Raw genomic sequence first — 22,214 nt, 5'->3', positions numbered from 1 at the left:
GAAAACCTTTCAAAAATAATAGAATTAAAGCAAAATTTCCTTTAGAAATTATCCATACGGACATTTGCGGTCCGATAGAAATTCCCACTTGGGATAATAAAAAATATTTTATTACTTTTTTGGATGACTTTACACATTTTTGTGTTGTCTACTTAATTACTTTTAAAAGTGAAGCCTTTGATAAAATAAAACAGTTTGTGACTTTAGCGGAGAACCATTTCAATACAAAAGTTAGGAAAATCAGATGCGACAACGGAAAAGAATACTCGAACAATAACCTAATGTCTTGGTGCAGCTCTAAGGGCATAATTATGGATCTAACAATACCCTACACTCCTCAATTAAATGGAAAAGCAGAGCGATTGAATAGAACCTTGTTAGAACGAACGAGAGCATTAATATTCGATGGTCGAGTTCCAAATTATCTATGGGGTGAAGCTCTTATAACTGCAAGTTTCTTAATCAATAGAAGTCCTACAGAAGGCAAAGACAAAACTCCAGCAGAGATGTGGTTTGGCATCAAACCTGATGTATCACATGTAAGACGTTTTGGTTCAACAACTTATTATAAAATAAACTCTGGTGTACGAAAGCTAGATGTCAGATGCAAAAAGGGAATCCTGATTGGCTATATCAGGAATGGTTACAAAATATGGGTGGATGAAACAAAAACAATTGTAAGAGCGAGGGATGTAAGAATAAATGAAGATGAGCAAGGTATATATACAAATGAAGAAAATGATGAAAGTATTAGAGGTCTTTGGACAATCGACGAAGAAACTGAAGAGACAGTTAGAGAAGGCACAACACAAAATGAAGATCAAATAAACAGGCAGGAAGAAAATCAGGTCAGAAGAGTCAACAGTAATGAAGGTCGAGAAGGAGATACATTAAGAAGAATTGAAACAAGTAGCAATGGAGAGGAGGGTCGAGAAGGAGGTACATCAAGAAGAGTTGGAGGAAGTAGTAATATAGAGAAGAGTCGAGAAGGTGATATGTTAAAAAGAAAAGTAAGAAGTAGAAATGCAGAGAATGTTCGAGAAGGTGTTATTCATTTAAGAAGATTAGGAAGCGAAACAAGTGAAGATGAAACAAAAGATGAAACAAAAGAAGGTGAAACAAAAGAAGATGAAACAAATGAAAGCGGAACAAATGAAGGCGAAATAAATGATGGCGAAACAAATGAAGGCGAAATAAATGATGGCGAAACAAATGAAGGTGAAATAAATGAAGGTGAAACAAATGAAGGTGAAATAAATGAAGGCGAAACAAATGAAGATAAAACAAAAGACAATGAAACAAATGAAATAGAAACAATTGAAGAAGAAGAAGAAAATAATGAAGTATTTTATGATGGGAATGAAGAATTTTTTGATAACGAAGAAGTTGAAAATCGAGTTGGAAGTATTGAAAATCAAAATATTGATAGTGCTGTTAATCAAAATAGAAGAGTTCAACCTGCCAGAGACCGCAGATTACCTGATAGATATAAAGATTATTTAATGAATTATGATACTGAAGCTTCAATGTTGACTTACGAGGAGGCAATAGAATCAAAAGAAAAAGATAAATGGAAAAAGGCAATAAAAGAAGAAATTAAATCACTTGAAGAAAATAAGACGTGGTCATTTGTGGATGAACAGGAATCAAAAGGAAGAAAATTAGTTACTAGCAAGTGGATTTTTACAGTAAAATCTGATGGCAGATATAAAGCCAGACTAGTTGCAAGAGGCTTTCAACAAAAGTACAAAATAGATTATGACGAGACGTACAGTCCGGTAGTTAATAGTACGTCTTTAAGAATCTTACTTTCTATTGCAGCGGCAAAAGGGTTAAAAATAAAACAGTTTGATGTGAAGACAGCCTTTTTACATGGAGACTTGAAAGAATGTATATACATGAAGGTACCCAAAGGCTATAGCAACAAAGAAGGCAAAGTATGCAAACTAAACAAGAGCTTATACGGTCTGAAACAAGCTCCACTAATGTGGAATATTAAGTTTACAGAGTTTTTAATAAAGATGGGGTTCAAGCAGATGAAACTTGATCAATGCATTTTTGTTATGGAGGGTGAAAGGAAGATTATTCTTGCGGTATATGTCGATGATGGATTAGTTCTTGGAGAGAAAGAAGAAGATCTAGTGTACATAATAGAAAGAATTAGAAAGGCTTTTGAACTAAGAGTCTTAGATGAAGTCACCAATTACATTGGTTTGGACATTAAGCAAGATGAAAATGGGATTAAAATTTTTCAGAAAACATACAGTGAGAAAATCATTAAGAAATTTAATCTAAACAATGCCAAAGAATGTAAATGTCCAACAATTCTGATAGAACAGCATCCGTCAGTAAAGGTTGATACTAAGTCTCATGAGCTTTACCGAGAGATGATAGGGTCATTGTTATATCTTTCGAATAAAACGCGACCAGACATTAGTTTTCAAGTGGGTTATTGTTCGAGGCATCAAAATTCTCCAAATTTAAATGATTTGAATAATGCTAAGACAATTTTGCGATTCCTGAAAGGCTCAACAGAAAAAGGGATTCACTTTAATAAAGATGATAAAGTACTCAGGGGTTACTGTGATTCGGATTTCGCGGGAGATCCAGACACTAGGCGCAGCACTTCTGGTTTTGTGATTTGGCTGAATGGTGGACCAGTGGCATGGAGCTCAAGAAAACAATCAGTAGTCGCACTGAGCAGCACAGAAGCAGAATTCATAGCAGCAGCAGAATGTTGTAAAGAACTACTATTTATAAGGGATCTGATTTTTGAGATAACCAAGGAAAAACTAGAAGTTGAGATGAGAGTAGATAATCAATCTGCAATTTGGCTTATGAAAAAAGGAATCATGGGGAGAAGAAGCAAACACATAGACGTAAAATACTATTACCTAAAAGAGAAAATTGACGAAAATCAGATTACAGTTAAATACTGTCCGACGGGATCACAGCTGGCTGATATACTAACTAAAAGTTTACCGGCTGTAAAGTTTGAAAAATGTCAACGAAGATTAGTGTTTTAGTGATATTGTGGCTAAAATGAGTCATTGAGTGTAGTATAAGTGCGGGCTAAAGTGAACGTTAATTATTTTTCGGCTCATGTCGGGGTTGTTTATAATTATCGTAGTATGTAAGTTTTTTATAGGGTGTGTAAAAATAATACAGGAATGTGTATTGAAAGAAAACTTAAGGATTCTGGAAGCATGAAATAAAGTTAGAATTAAGGGGGTGCTTAATAATGATTCACTTAAGGGGGTGTAAGTGTACTAATGATAAGTGAATCAATATAAAAGCAATTCAAACCAACTGGAAAAAAAAGAGTAAAACCACTCATTCATTTAATAATTATTATTTACACAGTGTTCTGAAGTTATCCTTAAGTATTTTTTCTAAATTTTATTTATTCCAAATATTATTATAATATGAGTCGAGAGGTGGAATAAATAAGGGAGATAGATGTAGTTAATTTATATATTAGTAGTGATGTATTGAGTGGGAGAATAAAGATAAATATAAAGCGAGAAGTAGAATAATTAACTGTTTATTTATATATTTGTAGCGATGTATCGAGTGGGAGAATAAAGCTAGGAACACACTACGCGGACGTCCGTCGTGAATCGACCGCGGACGGGGATCTGGACAATGGAAATTACACATAACCGTGCAAACTATCGGTCGACGGACGCGGTCGTGGCCTTGAGCGCACGGACGTCCGATCGAAATCTGGCTCGCCGGATGTTTTGTTCCGTGCACACTGTTCGGTCGCGTCCGCGGTCGATTTACGACGGACGTCCGCGTAGTGTGTTCCTAGCTTAAAGAATAATATGAGGCGAGAGCTGAATAATTAACTACTTATTTATATATTAGTAGTGATGTGTCGATTAGTGGGAGTTTATATTATTGAGAGTACATGTAGATATGTACTAATTAATATTTGATGATAACGTTTGTTGAAACCTTTTGTTTTTTGGTAATGGGATGAAAGTTTTGATATATTGTTCTGGAAATGAGATTGTGGCCTTTTTAAATAAAAGTTGTAAAGTATTAGAATTAGATAAAAGTTGTAAAGTATGTACTAACGCTTCAAGCAGAGTCGATTGAGGGGGTGTGTTATTGTGAAGGTTGAATATGCAATCGACTCATGCTTGACCAAGTTTTAAGTTTGGAATCTCAGTTGTCTATGTGCAGACTTTTGAGTTTTCAAACGACACTCTTTTGACAGGACTCGACATGTAAACATGTTTGTGTAAATCAATATTAATAAATTATAAATAAATAACGTTCGGATAAACCAAAGTGCCTTCCTATTGTTCCAAGGACCTCCTGTGGGAATCACCACAATGAGGTTCCCATATTAGTAGTATTTTTATCTGTATATTACCTGACTTTATAACTTCTTATTTTATTTTAATGTTATATTCAAACTAGGGTTTCAATATATTATCAAAAAATTAAAAATAATTATAATGTAATTATTTTGATGCCAGTAAATCAAAGATTTATATAATTAAAAAATACTTTCAATTGGGTGTTAGTAGATTTAGTAGTAACTTTGAAAATTGACTGGTATCCCCAATTTATGACAGTGATGACGTCACTGAATAATGTCAACATTGTCAGCAAGTGCGAGAGGGACACCAGCCCAAACAATTACCTCTCATGTGGACACACTTTTTGACCTAACTAAACAATCTAGTTTAATAATTCTAAATCTATGGCTGTCCCCTGTAAGGCTCCCCACAGACAGTCTTAAAAATTCATAATCTTAAAAAAAACTTGTATGCAATTTGACAGTTCAAGTCTGTCAGTGTCTTGTCAGTGTCAGTTTGAACTGTCAGATTGCATACAAGTTTTTTTTAAGATTATGAAAATTAAGACTCGTCTGTGGGGAGGCTAAAGGTCTTTGTATTGATACTAAAAAATGGCGCCACCGTCTATGTAAAACGCTTTGCATGTGTTGCAAACTATTGAGTCACTTGTGATGTTGTTATGATAAACAATTTTAGTTCCATTTCTACTCTTTTTTTTTGCCATTCTGTACAAAAATTTTTTTTTTCTCGCTTTCATTTACGTACGTTTACGTGAAAAGTTTCGAAGTCGCGGCGGTGCGTTAAGGCCGTGTGTTAGCTTCTTAACTTATGTCAAAATCAAAACTGTCAAGTGTGTAACTCTTGCTTGTAGGTTATGTTCATAAAAATATAAGTAATAGGCTCCCCACAGACAGTCTTAAAAATTCATAATCTTAAAAAAAACTTGTATGCAATCTGACAGTTCAGATCTGTCAGTGTCTTGTCAGTGTCAGTTTGAACTGTCAGATTGCATACAAGTTTTTTTTAAGATTATGAATTTTTAGGCTCCGCGCACACGGGCGACAAAGTTGCTCGACGACTTTTTTGTCTCTGTCGTCACCCCTTGCGACAGTCTCCGAGGTGCGCACACGGGAACGACAGCGACGTAACCACAGACTACTAAAAAGCTATTACCATAGACTAATTCTATTATCTTTGGATATTTCGGATGCAACTTTTTCTTTTTTCATGAAATTGAGAGCCTATCTAAAATAATTTTTTGGTACTTCAGAATGAGTGTTTAAAAGTTTTGATGATTTTACAACCCGGCATCGTTTTTTCTTAATATTGTCGGAATATTCTTTTAAATTCTTGTCATATAAAATCAGTCTTTCCTCTACTTCTTCAATTAAAAGACAGATATCAATGTCGTCTTCAAAAATCTGCATTTACAATTATCTTTTTTTTCGAATAACTGGCAACATTGACAACCGACCGACGACTGTTTTGTCGCCGTGTGCGCACTTGCATTGAAACCCATAGGGAAGGAGACAGTTGCGTCGCAGGCCTGTCGTCGACCCCTACGACAAAAAAGTTGCGTCGCACCGTGTGCGCACCTTCATACTAGCCCATAGACCGAGCGACGGAGACAAAACTGTTGCGTCGCCCGTCTGCGCCCAGCCTTAAGACTGTCTGTGGGGAGCCATAGAGTCTGGCTAATGAAAGTTGAACCCACTATTTTTTTAAGGCTCCGCGCACACGGGCGACAAAGTTGCTCGACGACTTTTTTGTCTCTGTCGTCACCCCTTGCGACAGTCTCCGAGGTGCGCACACGGGAACGACAGCGACGTAACCACAGACTACTAAAAAGCTATTACCATAGACTAATTCTATTATCTTTGGATATTTCGGATGCAACTTTTTCTTTTTTCATGAAATTGAGAGCCTATCTAAAATAATTTTTTGGTACTTCAGAATGAGTGTTTAAAAGTTTTGATGATTTTACAACCCGGCATCGTTTTTTCTTAATATTGTCGGAATATTCTTTTAAATTCTTGTCATATAAAATCAGTCTTTCCTCTACTTCTTCAATTAAAAGACAGATATCAATGTCGTCTTCAAAAATCTGCATTTACAATTATCTTTTTTTTCGAATAACTGGCAACATTGACAACCGACCGACGACTGTTTTGTCGCCGTGTGCGCACTTGCATTGAAACCCATAGGGAAGGAGACAGTTGCGTCGCAGGCCTGTCGTCGACCCCTACGACAAAAAAGTTGCGTCGCACCGTGTGCGCACCTTCATACTAGCCCATAGACCGAGCGACGGAGACAAAACTGTTGCGTCGCCCGTCTGCGCCCAGCCTAGGCTCCGCGCACACGGGCGACAAAGTTGCTCGACGACTTTTTTGTCTCTGTCGTCACCCCTTGCGACAGTCTCCGAGGTGCGCACACGGGAACGACAGCGACGTAACCACAGACTACTAAAAAGCTATTACCATAGACTAATTCTATTATCTTTGGATATTTCGGATGCAACTTTTTCTTTTTTCATGAAATTGAGAGCCTATCTAAAATAATTTTTTGGTACTTCAGAATGAGTGTTTAAAAGTTTTGATGATTTTACAACCCGGCATCGTTTTTTCTTAATATTGTCGGAATATTCTTTTAAATTCTTGTCATATAAAATCAGTCTTTCCTCTACTTCTTCAATTAAAAGACAGATATCAATGTCGTCTTCAAAAATCTGCATTTACAATTATCTTTTTTTCGAATAACTGGCAACATTGACAACCGACCGACGACTGTTTTGTCGCCGTGTGCGCACTTGCATTGAAACCCATAGGGAAGGAGACAGTTGCGTCGCAGGCCTGTCGTCGACCCCTACGACAAAAAAGTTGCGTCGCACCGTGTGCGCACCTTCATACTAGCCCATAGACCGAGCGACGGAGACAAAACTGTTGCGTCGCCCGTCTGCGCCCAGCCTAGGCTCCGCGCACACGGGCGACAAAGTTGCTCGACGACTTTTTTGTCTCTGTCGTCACCCCTTGCGACAGTCTCCGAGGTGCGCACACGGGAACGACAGCGACGTAACCACAGACTACTAAAAAGCTATTACCATAGACTAATTCTATTATCTTTGGATATTTCGGATGCAACTTTTTCTTTTTTCATGAAATTGAGAGCCTATCTAAAATAATTTTTTGGTACTTCAGAATGAAAAGTTAAAAGTTTTGATGATTTTACATCCCGGCATCGTTTTTTCTTAATATTGTCGGAATATTCTTTTAAATTCTTGTCATATAAAATCAGTCTTTCCTCTACTTCTTCAATTAAAAGACAGATATCAATGTCGTCTTCAACAATCTGCATTTAAAATTATCTTTTTTTTCGAATAACTGGCAACATTGACAACCGACCGACGACTGTTTTGTCGCCGTGTGCGCACTTGCATTGAAACCCATAGGGAAGGAGACAGTTGCGTCGCAGGCCTGTCGTCGACCCCTACGACAAAAAAGTTGCGTCGCACCGTGTGCGCACCTTCATACTAGCCCATAGACCGAGCGACGGAGACAAAACTGTTGCGTCGCCCGTCTGCGCCCAGCCTAATTAGATTTAATAAAAGAGAAACCATGTTATCATTGTGTTGCCAGCTCCAATTTTTTTGAAATTGCCACGTTTTTTCGGGCTCAACTTTCATTAGCCAGACTTTTTTTCTACAACTTGAATACAACAAATTATTAATATTAAAAATACCAGTAATAACACTACTTGCTCCGTTGCTCGTTGTTAGTGTTAGCTTCTGATCCTCACGTTTTTATTTCACATCCATAATTCCCATTAGTGGAGTTTGGCAGTCACGGCTACTTGTAGAAATTGGCGAATACAATACGCATACAAACGGGGCGGTTGCGATGGACGTGATGCAAGCGTGTCGCTGCTGCCTGCTGTATCCCCCGGACAAAGACCTGACGACGCCGCACACACATCTCGGCAAAGCGGAGATATATGCCGACATGATCAAGGAGTGTTTTGATATTCAAGTAAGTAGAGTAGCAATACGTACACAAATTTAAAAGTCAATGAACGATACTATAAGAAATGTTAGGACATCATGTTTGTGAATGGTTTAAGTTGCAGCTGGCAGTGGGCGGCTCGGGCTCGAGCGGCATCTGCTGTACGTGCGTGGGCCGCCTGCGAGACGCGAGCGACTTCAAGCTGCAAGTGCAGCGCAGCCAGGCGGAGCTGCAGGCGCGCTCGCAGGGAGCGAGCCTCGTCAAAGGTCGGGAAGCACCACCTGCTATTGTAAGGACTGAGTGGATGCTCGGAGCAGAGCTTTCAGCAGTGCAGGCGAGCATGCGTGCACCCTATGCGGCGTGAACTCAGAACACTTGTATGAGCGTCAATTGTTTGTTATGCACACCACACACCCCACGCCACTGCACGCTGGATATAAGCGTGCACTCAGGCTTTACATTTAGTGCTCTGTGTGTTTGTAGTGAGTGATTCTTCTTCTTCTTCTTCTAGGTTAGGGGCTTTGTAAGGCTTCAGGGCGCCTTATGTATCACTGCGACCATTTCTGATCTATTGTGATCGCCACCTACTACAACTCTCGATCAAGTCCTACAAATTCAAAGACTTGTAGTATCTTTTTGAGATCGAGAAACCTCACATCCTCTGGGAGAAATTGGTAGCTGCCCAGAATCATGTTACACACTAAGGGGCACTCTGCCAGGATGTGCAGGGGCGTTTCATCAGACTCTAGACAGAATCTGCACCGCCCGTTTGCACGTTTCCCGATAGTGTGCATGTAAAGTTCTCACTGATGAACGTGGAAGCTGGCGTGCGTGAGAACTTGATTAACGACTATTGAAAAGAAAGCTGAAGCACATTTTATATATTATTTTATATTATTCTAGTACAATAAATATGTTAATGTTATTTTGAAGTATATTATGACAGGATAGTTTTTCTCTACTTAAATTATTACTATGGCAACGAGGCCATAGATGAATCCTAGAACATAATCAAGAAGGTATGTCAGGTATAGCATACTTCACACCCTCGGAAGTTTAAAGAATTTCAGGATTTCAAATTCTTAAGTCCCATTCTGGAACCCAATTCCTGAAGTCTGGGTCCAAACAAAGGCTTCGTAAATATATCAGCGAGTTGGGTTTCGCCAGGAACTTGTTCAACGTTGAAGTCTTCATTGTTCACACATTCCCTAACAAAGAAGTGTTTTAATTTAATATGCTTGGTGCGCTTTTGTGATATTCATATTTAGGATTATGCGCTAGGTAGACAGCTGATTTCGTCCCCTTGGGGCAATAAAGCCACATCTGCAAAGTGACAACTTTTCAGGAGAGAGGTTTAAAGATTTTGTCAATGAACATTCGTAAATAACTTTTTTTTGCCTAATGCTAGATTTATGAAAAGTTACAATTGTTCTTATAATAACGTTCTCTATGGTATACGGTGGAAGTTATTCTAATTATTTAATTATTTACGGAAATAGTGGGTTGCATGTGTACTTCCGACTTTATTGTCCCAAGCTACAGTAGACGTAAGTAAACATGCGTCCCTATTGCATGAATATCTGCATGAAGTATGTGTACATGCATCTTTATTTACTGAAATAATATTTTAGAGGAAGGACGCAAGTGCAATAATAACAGCTGTTTTATTGGTTAGTTTTTATTTTAAGTCACTAAATGATTAAATTACCAGTTTTAATAAAAAATAAAAATAAAAGTCTTCTAAAACATTATTAAGGTTCCGATTAAATTAACAAAAGTAAAAACGAGATCTTAGGTAAAAAACAAAAAATAAAAGTCTTCTAAAACATAATTATAGTTGTGTTAACATGATACAATTATAGCTTTTCTATCTAATCTAATCTAGTCTCACTATATTGGTAAAAAAACTAAAGAAATGCCCTCTTGTTTGCAACAGTAAGACAATTGGATGGATAAATATGAATTGTTTTGTAATAATATTATTTTAACGATCAATTTCAAAAAGTATTTCCTTTATCCATGTTTGGCAATTTTCGTATAACTCGCGAAACATCCTCCTCGCCCGGTGACACTGACGCAACTGACTTTAAATCGCCGCGTGCGCAGCTAAGGCGTTCGCGGTAGCAACGGGAAACAACGACGGATGTGCGGAAGTGGCTTTGTTTCATGTTCAACTAATCACATGCGTCGGTTTTCGCTTGGTTTATTTCACAAACTAATGAAGATACAAAAAAAAGGATTTTTGTTTTGAATAGTATAGAGCATTTGTGTAACTTTTGCGAAATAAAATCGATTTGGGCATATAGTCACATATGGCTTTATTTCCCCAAGGGGACGATTTGTTATCCAATCTCAGAACTGGCTTTTCCGTTTTAGTCAGATCGCTGAACAATCGATTTAGCCATAATATTTCTTGGGCTGCTTCGCTTGCTGCTATTACTTCAGCCTCTGTCGATGAAATGGAAACAGTAGTTTGCTTTTGGCTTCGCCAGCTTATTGCGGCGCCAGAGAACAAGCAAACCATACCAGATGTTGATCGTCCAGTATTCTGGTCTCCTCCGTGATCTGCGTCGCTATAGCAGACCAAGTGCGGCGGTGTCTGTTTTGTAAAGATTAGGGCCTTTTCTTGGGTCCCTTTTAGATATCTCAATATGCGCTTAACAAGCATCATATCTTCCTTAGTAGGTGCTTCCAAATGTCTTGAGGCTACTCCAACAGCGTAGGAGATATCAGGCCTCGTACCTACAGATAAATAGGCTAAAGCGCCTACGGCTTGCCTATAAGGAAAGTTTGATTTAATGTTGTCGTCCGCTCCCGCAATATCTTTTATCATCGGTGATGGTGCTGACTTGCAGTTAGACATACCATATTTTTCTAGTACTTTCTTGATGTACGATTTTTGAGATAGAGATATGGAGTCTTTTTGCACGTTGATTTCCATTCCGAGGAAGTAAGACGCTGGTTTGGTGGTTATTTGGAATCTGGCTCTTAACTCATTCAAGAACTCGTCTCCTGCTTTTGTAGAGTTATGCGCTACAAGTCCATCGTCCACGTATAGAGCTATCACAACCTTGGACTGTCCTCTGGTTCGCATAAACAGGCATGGATCCGCCTCGCTCTGCTTGAATCCGGTTTGCAGTAAATAGTCTGCTATGCAGGTATTCCAGCAGCGTGGCGCTTGCTTTAATCCATACAAACTTCGTTTCAATTTACAAACTCTTTTGGTACCATCACGATATCCTTCGGGTTGTTTCATAAAGATTTCTTCCTTGACTTCTCCGTTTAGGAAGGCGGTCGTGACGTCAAACTGTGTCAGTTTCAGATTTTCATGAGTAGCGATGGCAAGCAGTGAACGTACAGTGCTCAGACGAACCACTGGGCTGAACGTTCTGTCGTAGTCCACTCCAGGTATCTGGGAATAGCCTTTGATGACCATTCTGGCCTTGTACCTTTCGACGGAACCATCAGGGTTCATTTTTACCTTGTACACCCATTTGCATGGTAGGGCTTTACGTCCTTTGGGTAGCTCGACCAGATCCCATGTTTGGTTGTCCTTCAATGAGCGAATTTCACTTTTCATTGCTTCTTGCCATTTCTTGCTGTCTGAGCATTCCATTGCCTCTTTGAAAGTTTCAGGTTCTTTCGGTTTATGAAGATTTTCAACTTCTTCAGCTGCAGCCAAAATGAAATCGTCATACCTTTTTGGAGCTGCAATGGTAGACCTGTTTCTCAAAGTTCGAGTTGGAGTTGAAGTTGAAGCATGAACATCAATCGTCTCAGTTAGATCTTCTACGTCAGCAGGATTAAAAGGTTCGTTATCATCGACAAAGTTGTGAGAACCGGAAAGAGACTCGTACTCACTTTCATAGTTTTGTGGTTCCTGTTGTTGAACACTATCAGTGCTGTTGACCGAGTTTGGTTGCAACGTATTGTCGAGATATTCATCTTCGGTGTCACTACTGGTGTTAAGCGGTGTCTCGTCTCCATCTTCATCGTCGTCAAGTTGTATTGTCACTTGTTTATGTGGTAATTTTGACGGTTTTGAAGGTTCTGGAGGTTTGGTGGAGCAGTCATCGTTGAAAAGATCGGTGATGTCGTTTTTGTTTGTTTTGTCATAAAACATGGATTTCATCACGCGGACGTCCTTCGATACAACCACTTTATTTTTAGATGGCAGAAGAATCTTGAATGCTTTTGATGTTTCAGAGTAGCCAACAAACATGCCAGGAATTGCTTTTGGTGCGAATTTGTGACCATTTGTGCCTTTAATGAGAACAAAAGTTTTAGAGCCAAATACATACAGGTGGTGAATGATAGGTTTTCTACCAACCCATAGTTCGAATGGTGTTTTGTTTTCGATAGCACTGTTTAAGCTTCTGTTCGACAGATAGTTTGCTGTTATGATTGCTTCACCCCAGAAATTTAATGGTGCTTTTGCGTCGATCATCAGGGCTCTTGCTTTTTCGATCAAAGTGCGATTTTTTCTCTCTGCTAATCCGTTTTGGTGAGCTGTGTGAGGTGCACTTAGTCTTCTCTGTATCCCACTACGTTTGAGATAAGCGTCGAAGTCCCTGTTGATATATTCTGTGCCATTATCGGATTGTAGTACCTTGAGTTTGTTCCCAGTGTGCGTTTCCGCTAACTCTTTGAACTCTTTAAATTTGTCCAAGACTTCGCTTTTGGATTTCATTAAGTACACTCGACAGTATCGGGAATAGTCATCGATGAATGTGACAAAGTACTTGTTCCCGTTTATTGTGGGCGTTCGGATAGGTCCACAAACATCTGAGTGAACAATTTGTAAGCGTTCAGTCGTTCTCTGAGTTGTTTTCTCACGAGGAGCCGGTACTCTATGCATTTTCGCTTGAATGCATGCTTCACATTCCGGTAATGTTTCTTTAGGGTTAAAGTGCAAGCCAATGATATTTTGATTTTCAAGTGCTAATTTCAAGTCTTTGGTGTTCATATGTCCCAATTTCTTGTGCCAATCTTCGATGCTTGATGATTCAGTTTTTTGTTTAGTAGTTGGAGGTGTTTCATCGTCATCTGTGGTCAGGTTGTAGCACTCGTGCTTGCTTGGTTTTATGTAGTAGAGACCGTTTTCTTTGAAGGCAGTAAGTACAATTTTCTCTTTTGGATTGTTTACTGTGGCCTTGTTCTTAGTAAATAGAACTGAACATCCAGCGTCTGTTATTTTGCTCACAGACAGTAGGTTGGTGCAAAGACTGGGAACATACAGCGTGTCTTTCAGGTGCGTGAGTGTGTAATCTATTTTTTTAAGAATCGAACAATAACTAGTCAGGTATGTATTAAGCAATTAATAATTAATTAAAAGCAGACTAATAAATATGCTCATTCAGGAATTTTATCTAAACGGACGTTAAATAAACTATTCACAACAATCAAATACTTACGTCTTGATTAAAAGTATATTTACGGTAAAATCTAATTAAGTGGGCTTTAGTTTCAGGAAAATAGATAAATGATAATCAATTAAATATTCCACATTTTTATTCCATAATTTAAAGGATTACCCATCATGCATAAGATAACAAACACATAAATATACAATTGAATTAACAATATTAATAGCCATAAAAAGGTACTTAACTTACGATTTCGGTGGTACTTTACACTTCAACAACTTCTCAGTGAATGCCCCTTGTTAGGCCTTGACTTAGCTATTTATGCACAACGATCACGCCATTAGTGCCATTCCCCTCGACCAATCAGAAACGAGGGAAATGCATTTCAAGGCGAGTAGTCAAAAATGATACTTTCTATACAAGTATTTACAAAATTACATTAAACGGGCCACCAAAATATGTAAATTGTAATATAATATTGATAAAATATTATTTTTTACCATGTTTTACAATTATTTATCAGTATTTCAATAATACAGTTAATAATTGACTAACTAACCAGTTGGTTGGTTGTTGTTGATCAAATAAACAGGTAGTGACACGAATTGTCAATTGAGTTACTTTCATACAAATCATCATTAGTTTATAACGACTACCTTCGTTTTATTTAATAAACAACAACCTCAAACATTATTATTAACTAAATATAATCATATTCTATCACGGCCATACTGACCGTACTTCGTCCTCGAAGTACAATTAGATAGTCAATTTAATTTTACAATTAGATAGTAAATGTATAGTTAAATCAACCAAATTGAGTTTTACACACATCGTATATTTGTATAATTAATATATTATGATCTGCTATAATTGCCAAAACATACATAGACATACCGATCGCATTCACACGCTGCCAGTGAGACTTAATCGGTACCAAGTATGTGGCCGACCAGCGGTTTTGATTATAAATGCCAAATCATACATATAGATATACCGATCGCATTCACACGCTGCCAGTGAGACTTAATCGGTACCAAGTATGTGGCCGACCAGCGGTTTTGATTATAAATGCCAAATCATACATAGATATACCGATCGCATTCACACGCTGCCAGTGAGACTTAATCGGTACCAAGTATGTGGCCGACCAGCGGTTTTGATTATAAATGCCAAATCATACATAGATATACCGATCGCATTCACACGCTGCCAGTGAGACTTAATCGGTACCAAGTATGTGGCCGACCAGCGGTTTTGATTATAAATGCCAAATCATACATAGATATACCGATCGCATTCACACGCTGCCAGTGAGACTTAATCGGTACCAAGTATGTGGCCGACCAGCGGTTTTCTTTTTTTTATACATCTAATGACAATAATATAATTAAACATTGTAAAAAAAAATATATCATTTCATACAAATATATATTTGACATACTTAATTATAATAACTTCATTGATTAATGGCATTTTCCACAGCAATGTTTTCCTCTACCCACTCTCCTGGCCAAAAACGTAATTTTTCTTTAGCAATTATTATGTTTCTCAAATTACCTATGCCCTTCAGAGCGAAGCGGTCATTCGCAAGTACACGGCTAATTTCGTAAGGTCCTTTAAACTTTTGTCCTAGTTTATCATTACGCCTATGGTCTTGATTGACATAAACTAAGTCTCCTACATTATAATTTTGTGTATTTCGTCGCACTGAATCAAACCGTTGTTTAAATTGTTCAGATATTTTTATTAAACGTTGTCTGGCAAGTTCACGGTCGGCTTGCACGTTAATAGCAGGCTCGTCATCTTGATTAAGAACTTCATTTAGGCGGACTTGGACACAAGGAATATTAGCTTCTACACCTATAAGTAATCTTAAGGGTGTAAATCCGGTTGATTTTTGGACAGTTGTATTTATTGACTGTTGAACCTTCCAAAGATCGTTCGGCCAATCTGACGATTCATTGCGTAATGTGTTTAACATATTAGTTACAGTGGCCACGTATCTCTCTACTTGACCATTGCTTCGCGGGGTGCCAGTAGCTATCATGTGGTGTTCGATATTCAATTCTCTAAACAAGTTTTGGGTCAGACCAGAGCTGAAGTTAGTGCCACGGTCAGTGACTACTAATGAAGGTGTACCAAATAGTGTGATGGTTTCTCTTAAAATCGGTATTAATTCATGAGCATTTAATGTTTTAAGTGGTTTAAGTAAACAAAATTTAGTGAAACCATCAACTATCAACAATACGTGTTTGTAACCTTCATTAGATGTAGTGAACGGGCCAGTACAATCTAGATGCACTGTGTGAAATGGGATAGCAGTCTTGTCGATAGGGTGTAAATAACCCTGTTTTGGTCCAGAATGCCCTTTTCTTTCTATGCAAATTAAACAATGGGAAATATATTTTTTGATGAAAGTTGCCATTCCAGGAAACCAGAAATATTGTCTTACTTTATGAATTACTTTATCGAACCCCACATGACAGTTTTCGTCGTGCAAGAGTCTTAAAATACTCAATCTATAACCTTTAGGTATAAACAATTTTGGCTCCGCGTCGCAATCTGTCTTATAGTACAGCAAATTATTTTTTATTATGTAACGATTCGGATCTAAATCACCAGATGCTAACTGCGTCATTAAAGTTTGTGTTTCCATATCATTGTCTTGTGCAATTTTCAACCACGATCGCGTTATATTGTTACCATCAATTTCGATAAGATTTACTTCAGGTAAAGTATGACATCTATCAGGTTTTGAAGTTTCTACCGGATTACGACTAAGGAAATCGACATGGCTTATAAATTTACCCTTTTTATAAACAATGTCGAACCTAAAGTCCTGCATAAAAGTCCACCAACGGGCTACCCTCGGTGACAAATCTCTTTTGGTCATAGTCGATTTTATGGCGTTACAATCCGTAATTATTTTGAAGTCAATACCCAGGAGGTAATGACGGAAATGTTTTAAGGCACTATAAATGGCTAAAGTTTCTAAGTCGTACGAGCAGTACCTGGATTCAGCTGGGCTGGTTCTTTTGCTATAGTAGGCAACGACTTTGTTAACATTATTGACTTTTTGTAAAAGTATCGCCCCATAACCAATCGAGCTGGCATCGGTGTGTAACTCCGTTGGTAGCTTTGGATCAAAAATGGTCAGCAATGGTTGGGAAATCAGATGGTCTATCACGTACTTCCTAGCAGCTGCCTGTGCGGGTCCCCATTCCCATCTTTGATCGTTCTTAGTTAATTTTGAGATACAAGCGGTTCGTGAAGCAAAATCAGGGACAAATTTTCTAAAATAACTGGCGAGACCCATGAACTGCCGAACTTGTTTAATATTTTTAGGCACAGGAGAGCTAGCCAAGGCATTTATTTTGCTTTCACTTGGCCTAACGCCTTTTTGTGATATGTGCCGTCCTAAGTATTCAATACTTTCGACAAAAAATTTACATTTCTTAAGATTTACTGTAAAGCCTGAAACGCTGAGAGCCGAAATTGTCTGGTCTAGGTATTGCAAACCCTGCTCAATAGTTTCGAAAGGGATAAGAATATCGTCCATGTAGACAAGTAAGAATTTTAGATGCTGTACCGCCTTAGATATGGCTCTTTGGAAAACAGACGGCCCATTACAAATACCAAATGGCATTTTAAGAAATTCAAAATGTCCGTCTGGTGTTACAAAAGCTGTATATTTTGTAGAGTTAGCCGAAATGGGAATTTGATAAAATCCATTTTTCATATCTATCGAAATATAAAATTTCGCATGGCCTAGTTTATCAATTTGGTCCTCAATGAGAGGGAGAGGGTATCTATCTCTTTCAATCAGTTTATTCAAGGCTCGATAGTCTACACACATTCTATCAGTTCCATCACTTTTTTTAACTAAAATTATTGGGCTGGCAAAAGGCGAATTACTCTCTTTAATTATTCCTTTATGTAATAGATCTTGCACAATATCATTTACCTTCTCTCTCTCTATTGGGGCCAATCTATACGGTCTATAATGAACAACTTCATTTTTATTAAGCTTAATATTTAATTCTCCCGTGTTAACGTTACCAATTTCATCAAATACGGAAGGATATTTATTAAATATTGCTTTTACTTTCTCTTGCAATTCAATATCTAAATGAGATAGCGCGGTGGAAAGTTCAGATAAATTATCCATGTTCTCAAGAAAATTTACTTCCGGATTTGAAATTGGCAAAGGCTTCCTAGCAATACGCGAACCCATGTCATCCGTGATGATTTGAACACCTGAATATTGCACAACATTTCGTCCTATAAGAAGATCGTACTTGCAAAATTTATCCTTGACCACGTAAATATTAAGTTCAATGCACAAATCGTATGATCTAACAGGTACAGTTATTAGTGCGCAGACATCTAAAGTACCGTCGCCTGCTCCGCTTAAACGCAAATAACATGGTAAAAGGGGACATCCAAGGCGCCTTGCTATAGACTCTTTGATTATGCTACAACTAGCTCCAGTGTCAATAAGTGAGTTAATTTTTACATCATAGATAAATAGCTCTGTCAGCTTTAGTTCCGTTTCTCTAAAAATTAACCTCTGGCGTTGCTGTATTAGTGGTGCTGCTTTCATTGGTAGATTTGGGTTTGTATCTACAGATTGAATCTGTATGACCAGGCTTTTTACAGAAGGAACAAAACCTTTTATTATACTCGAGAGTTTTTTGGTTTTGAGAAGGCTGGTTATTGATTTGAGATTCATCTTTTCTATAGCACTGCGCCCTAGTGTGTCCCGATTTACCACAGTGTAAACATTTCAAATCGTATCGGTTGTCTAATTTAGGACGTTTGGACATATTAGAACTGGATTGTCCGGAATCCTTCGAATCTTTACCGCTCTGCTCTGAAGACCGTTTTTTGGATTTAGCGTAAGATGAAAATAAGGCAATAAGTTCTGACGTTGATTTGACGTTACTATTGAAAGATGCCATTTTAACATTTACATCTGTTATACCTCCACATACAAGCTCTATTAATTGTAGTTCAGTAAAAGTAATTTTTGTACTCTTAAAAAGTCTAATCTTCTCTCTTGCAAATTCGCAATATGAATCAGCTGCATCAGATGTATACAACACCGCTTTTTGAAGTTTCTCAGATAGATTTTTCTTTTCTGGATAAAGAGCCGTTAATTCTGTACGGAAATTGGTCCAAGAGCGACCGTCCGTAGGGTCCCATGATTCGTACCATACTAATGCAGAGCCCTTGAGGGCCTTACCTGCCTTAGCAACAGTTGCGATGCCGCTCCATCCAAATTCTTGTGAGAGGGTGTCTATTTTGGTGCACCAGGACTCTGCTCCACTGTCGCTTGTAGCGGGATCAAAAGTGGGCAAAGCGATGTCCTCGTCTTTTCTGTGGGCCGCGGAGACAGCATCCTTGATCGCTTTGAGAAGGCCTTCTAAGGCTTCCACATTCATCTGAAATCATATAAATTTACATTAAAACTGTGGCTGGATACAATCGCACTTCTGATGTAATCTATTTTTTTAAGAATCGAACAATAACTAGTCAGGTATGTATTAAGCAATTAATAATTAATTAAAAGCAGACTAATAAATATGCTCATTCAGGAATTTTATCTAAACGGACGTTAAATAAACTATTCACAACAATCAAATACTTACGTCTTGATTAAAAGTATATTTACGGTAAAATCTAATTAAGTGGGCTTTAGTTTCAGGAAAATAGATAAATGATAATCAATTAAATATTCCACATTTTTATTCCATAATTTAAAGGATTACCCATCATGCATAAGATAACAAACACATAAATATACAATTGAATTAACAATATTAATAGCCATAAAAAGGTACTTAACTTACGATTTCGGTGGTACTTTACACTTCAACAACTTCTCAGTGAATGCCCCTTGTTAGGCCTTGACTTAGCTATTTATGCACAACGATCACGCCATTAGTGCCATTCCCCTCGACCAATCAGAAACGAGGGAAATGCATTTCAAGGCGAGTAGTCAAAAATGATACTTTCTATACAAGTATTTACAAAATTACATTAAACGGGCCACCAAAATATGTAAATTGTAATATAATATTGATAAAATATTATTTTTTACCATGTTTTACAATTATTTATCAGTATTTCAATAATACAGTTAATAATTGACTAACTAACCAGTTGGTTGGTTGTTGTTGATCAAATAAACAGGTAGTGACACGAATTGTCAATTGAGTTACTTTCATACAAATCATCATTAGTTTATAACGACTACCTTCGTTTTATTTAATAAACAACAACCTCAAACATTATTATTAACTAAATATAATCATATTCTATCAAGTGCATCACCGCTTCCATTTTTAGTTGTGAAAGAGACTGTACCTTTCCCTTCGATCTCTGCCGTAAAGTCTTCAGTTGCGAAGTTCAGTTGTCTGGATGTTTTCTCAATATTTTTGAATAGGTCTCTTTGAAAAGTCATATGAGAGGTACAGCCGCTGTCCACAATCCATGTGCTGTTTTCAGGCTTCTTGTTTCGTGTTAGAAGACACTGGGTAGCAATATGGTTACGATGAGAGTCAATGTTTTGTTTCTGCTTTGGCTTTTCATTATTTTTCTTCCAGCAGCTTGTACAAATCTTATGTGCTTTGCGTTTGAAGATATTGCCTCTTCGTTTGCAAATACGACATGATGCGTATAACGCTTCTTCTTGATATGATGTTTCAGGTTCGTCGTCATTGGTCACGATTTTATTATGACGGGCTTCAAACTCTTCTAAGATTTTGGTTTTAAGCACTTCAGGCTTTGGAAGAGTATCGCGCGTTTCAATAGCGACTCTGAAGTTCTCGTATTCTGGAGAGAGACTGTACAACATCATGATCGTTAACAAATCATCGTTTATACTAACGTCCATGTCAGCCAGCTTGTCAACTGTATCCATAAATTTGTTCAAGTGTGTTCGTATATCTTGGTTTTCTAATTTAGTTAGGATTAATTGCTTGAGAAGGGTCGCTTTACGAGCAGGTCCCTTGCTGGCGTAAGTGTCCTTCAATTTGTCCCATAATGCCTTGGCAGTGCTGCAGTTTTTTATTTGCTTGAGTTCGGACGGAGCTATGATAAGGATAAGCTCGGATTTTGCAAGTCTGTCCTTTTCTTTCTCTTCAGCAGACGCATCGTCGGTCAGGGCGTTTTCTACATATTTAAATAGTTTGTGACGTACTAGAACGGCTTCGGCTTGTATAATCCAAGTGTCGTAGTTATCTTTTGTAAGTGGATCTATTTTCGTATTAGACATTTCGACTTACAGTTTCACCTCTGCTACCATGTAAAGTTCTCACTGATGAACGTGGAAGCTGGCGTGCGTGAGAACTTGATTAACGACTATTGAAAAGAAAGCTGAAGCACATTTTATATATTATTTTATATTATTCTAGTACAATAAATATGTTAATGTTATTTTGAAGTATATTATGACAGGATAGTTTTTCTCTACTTAAATTATTACTATGGCAACGAGGCCATAGATGAATCCTAGAACATAATCAAGAAGGTATGTCAGGTATAGCATACTTCACAGTGCATGTGCTTGTTCAGGTGGCAATGCCCTGTCAGCACCCTCACTAGGTTGCGAAGTTGGTTCCTTGACAGCGCCAAGGCATTTGAGGATGCCTTTTTGCTGTAGGCTCTGATGAGAGCCTTGGAATGGTTCATGCCTGGCGTGTTCCTCCAGAGCTGAATGGTTTTGTATTGACAGTAGGTCTTTAGGGTTAGTTTCGTAAGGCTTTTCGGGATACCGCAGAAAGGCTCTGGGCCGTGGTGCTTACCCTTTGCCCCCGTACGTGCAAGCTCGTCGGCTTTCTCGTTGCCTTCGATGCCTGCGTGCCCCGGGACCCATCTTAAGACAACCTTGTTTTTGGATCCAAGGTTGTTTAATAGTTGCCTGCAGTTCTCAACCAGCTTGGACGTTATGACGTCCGAAGTTAGGGCTAAGAGTGCCGCCTGGCTATCCGAGTGGATGTAGTGAGTGATTTGTTTTATTTGTTTGCTCTAGAGGAAGAATCTGCAGTAGAGTGTGAAAACCCAAAAATGCAGGACACAGATGAGTCTCGTGGGCCTGAGCCAGGTGAGTCTACTACGCGGCAATGATGTATAGTCATTATTATTATTTAACTCCTCATGAGCTCAAGCACGGAGCAACATGCAACTGAGAGTTATTTATGTGACTGCTATACATTATGAGATGCATTAAAACATGAGTGTTGTTTTAGTAAACGAGCCTAAAGGCGAGATTCATATTATGATAATGCAAGTCTTTAATGCCTAATTATGTACAGTTGCATACATAACTTTATCTTCATCTATATAATAAGTTTCTACAATAATATTATATGTACATATGTGTATAGTCTGTCTAAATTTAGGGAAAAGGTAAAATCAACTAGTGTTTGTTAGTCAGTTCACTTTTGAAAATTTGATATTTGAAATGAAACAAACAACAGATTAATGAACTCCAATAGCAATCATATTTCTTCTAAACAAACATTCTAAAGTTT

At 37.9% G+C, this 22,214-nt stretch overlaps 2 protein-coding genes across 2 annotated transcripts in view; both read left to right on the top strand.

Moving 5' to 3' along the window:
• The window catches only part of LOC125240130 (zinc finger protein 467-like), a 41,490-nt gene that overhangs the window by 14,792 nt on the left and 4,484 nt on the right, over positions 1-22,214 (top strand). The gene's annotated exons all lie outside the window — the stretch shown is intronic.
• On the top strand, positions 8,040-21,996 carry LOC125239814. Its single transcript, XM_048147519.1, has 3 exons — positions 8,040-8,335; positions 8,427-8,574; positions 21,713-21,996. The coding sequence occupies exons 1-3, from the start codon at positions 8,207-8,209 to the stop codon at positions 21,805-21,807; spliced, it is 372 nt and encodes a 123-aa protein (XP_048003476.1). The 5' UTR covers positions 8,040-8,206; the 3' UTR covers positions 21,808-21,996.

Source organism: Leguminivora glycinivorella, chromosome 26, assembly GCF_023078275.1.
Source record: "Leguminivora glycinivorella isolate SPB_JAAS2020 chromosome 26, LegGlyc_1.1, whole genome shotgun sequence".
NCBI lineage: Eukaryota > Metazoa > Arthropoda > Insecta > Lepidoptera > Tortricidae > Leguminivora > Leguminivora glycinivorella.
The sequence above is the reverse complement of the archived record's forward strand: the minus strand, read 5'-3'. Positions and strand labels throughout refer to the sequence as shown.

Bases quoted from the DNA above. Each gene is read 5' to 3' on its own strand.
- LOC125239814 (XM_048147519.1), top strand. From the start codon at position 8,207: ATGGACGTGATGCAAGCGTGTCGCTGCTGCCTGCTGTATCCCCCGGAC. The intron at 8,336-8,426 runs GTAAGTAGAGTA...GAATGGTTTAAG, and splicing joins AGGAGTGTTTTGATATTCAA to TTGCAGCTGGCAGTGGGCGG. The intron at 8,575-21,712 runs GTCGGGAAGCAC...TGTTTGCTCTAG, and splicing joins GGGAGCGAGCCTCGTCAAAG to AGGAAGAATCTGCAGTAGAG.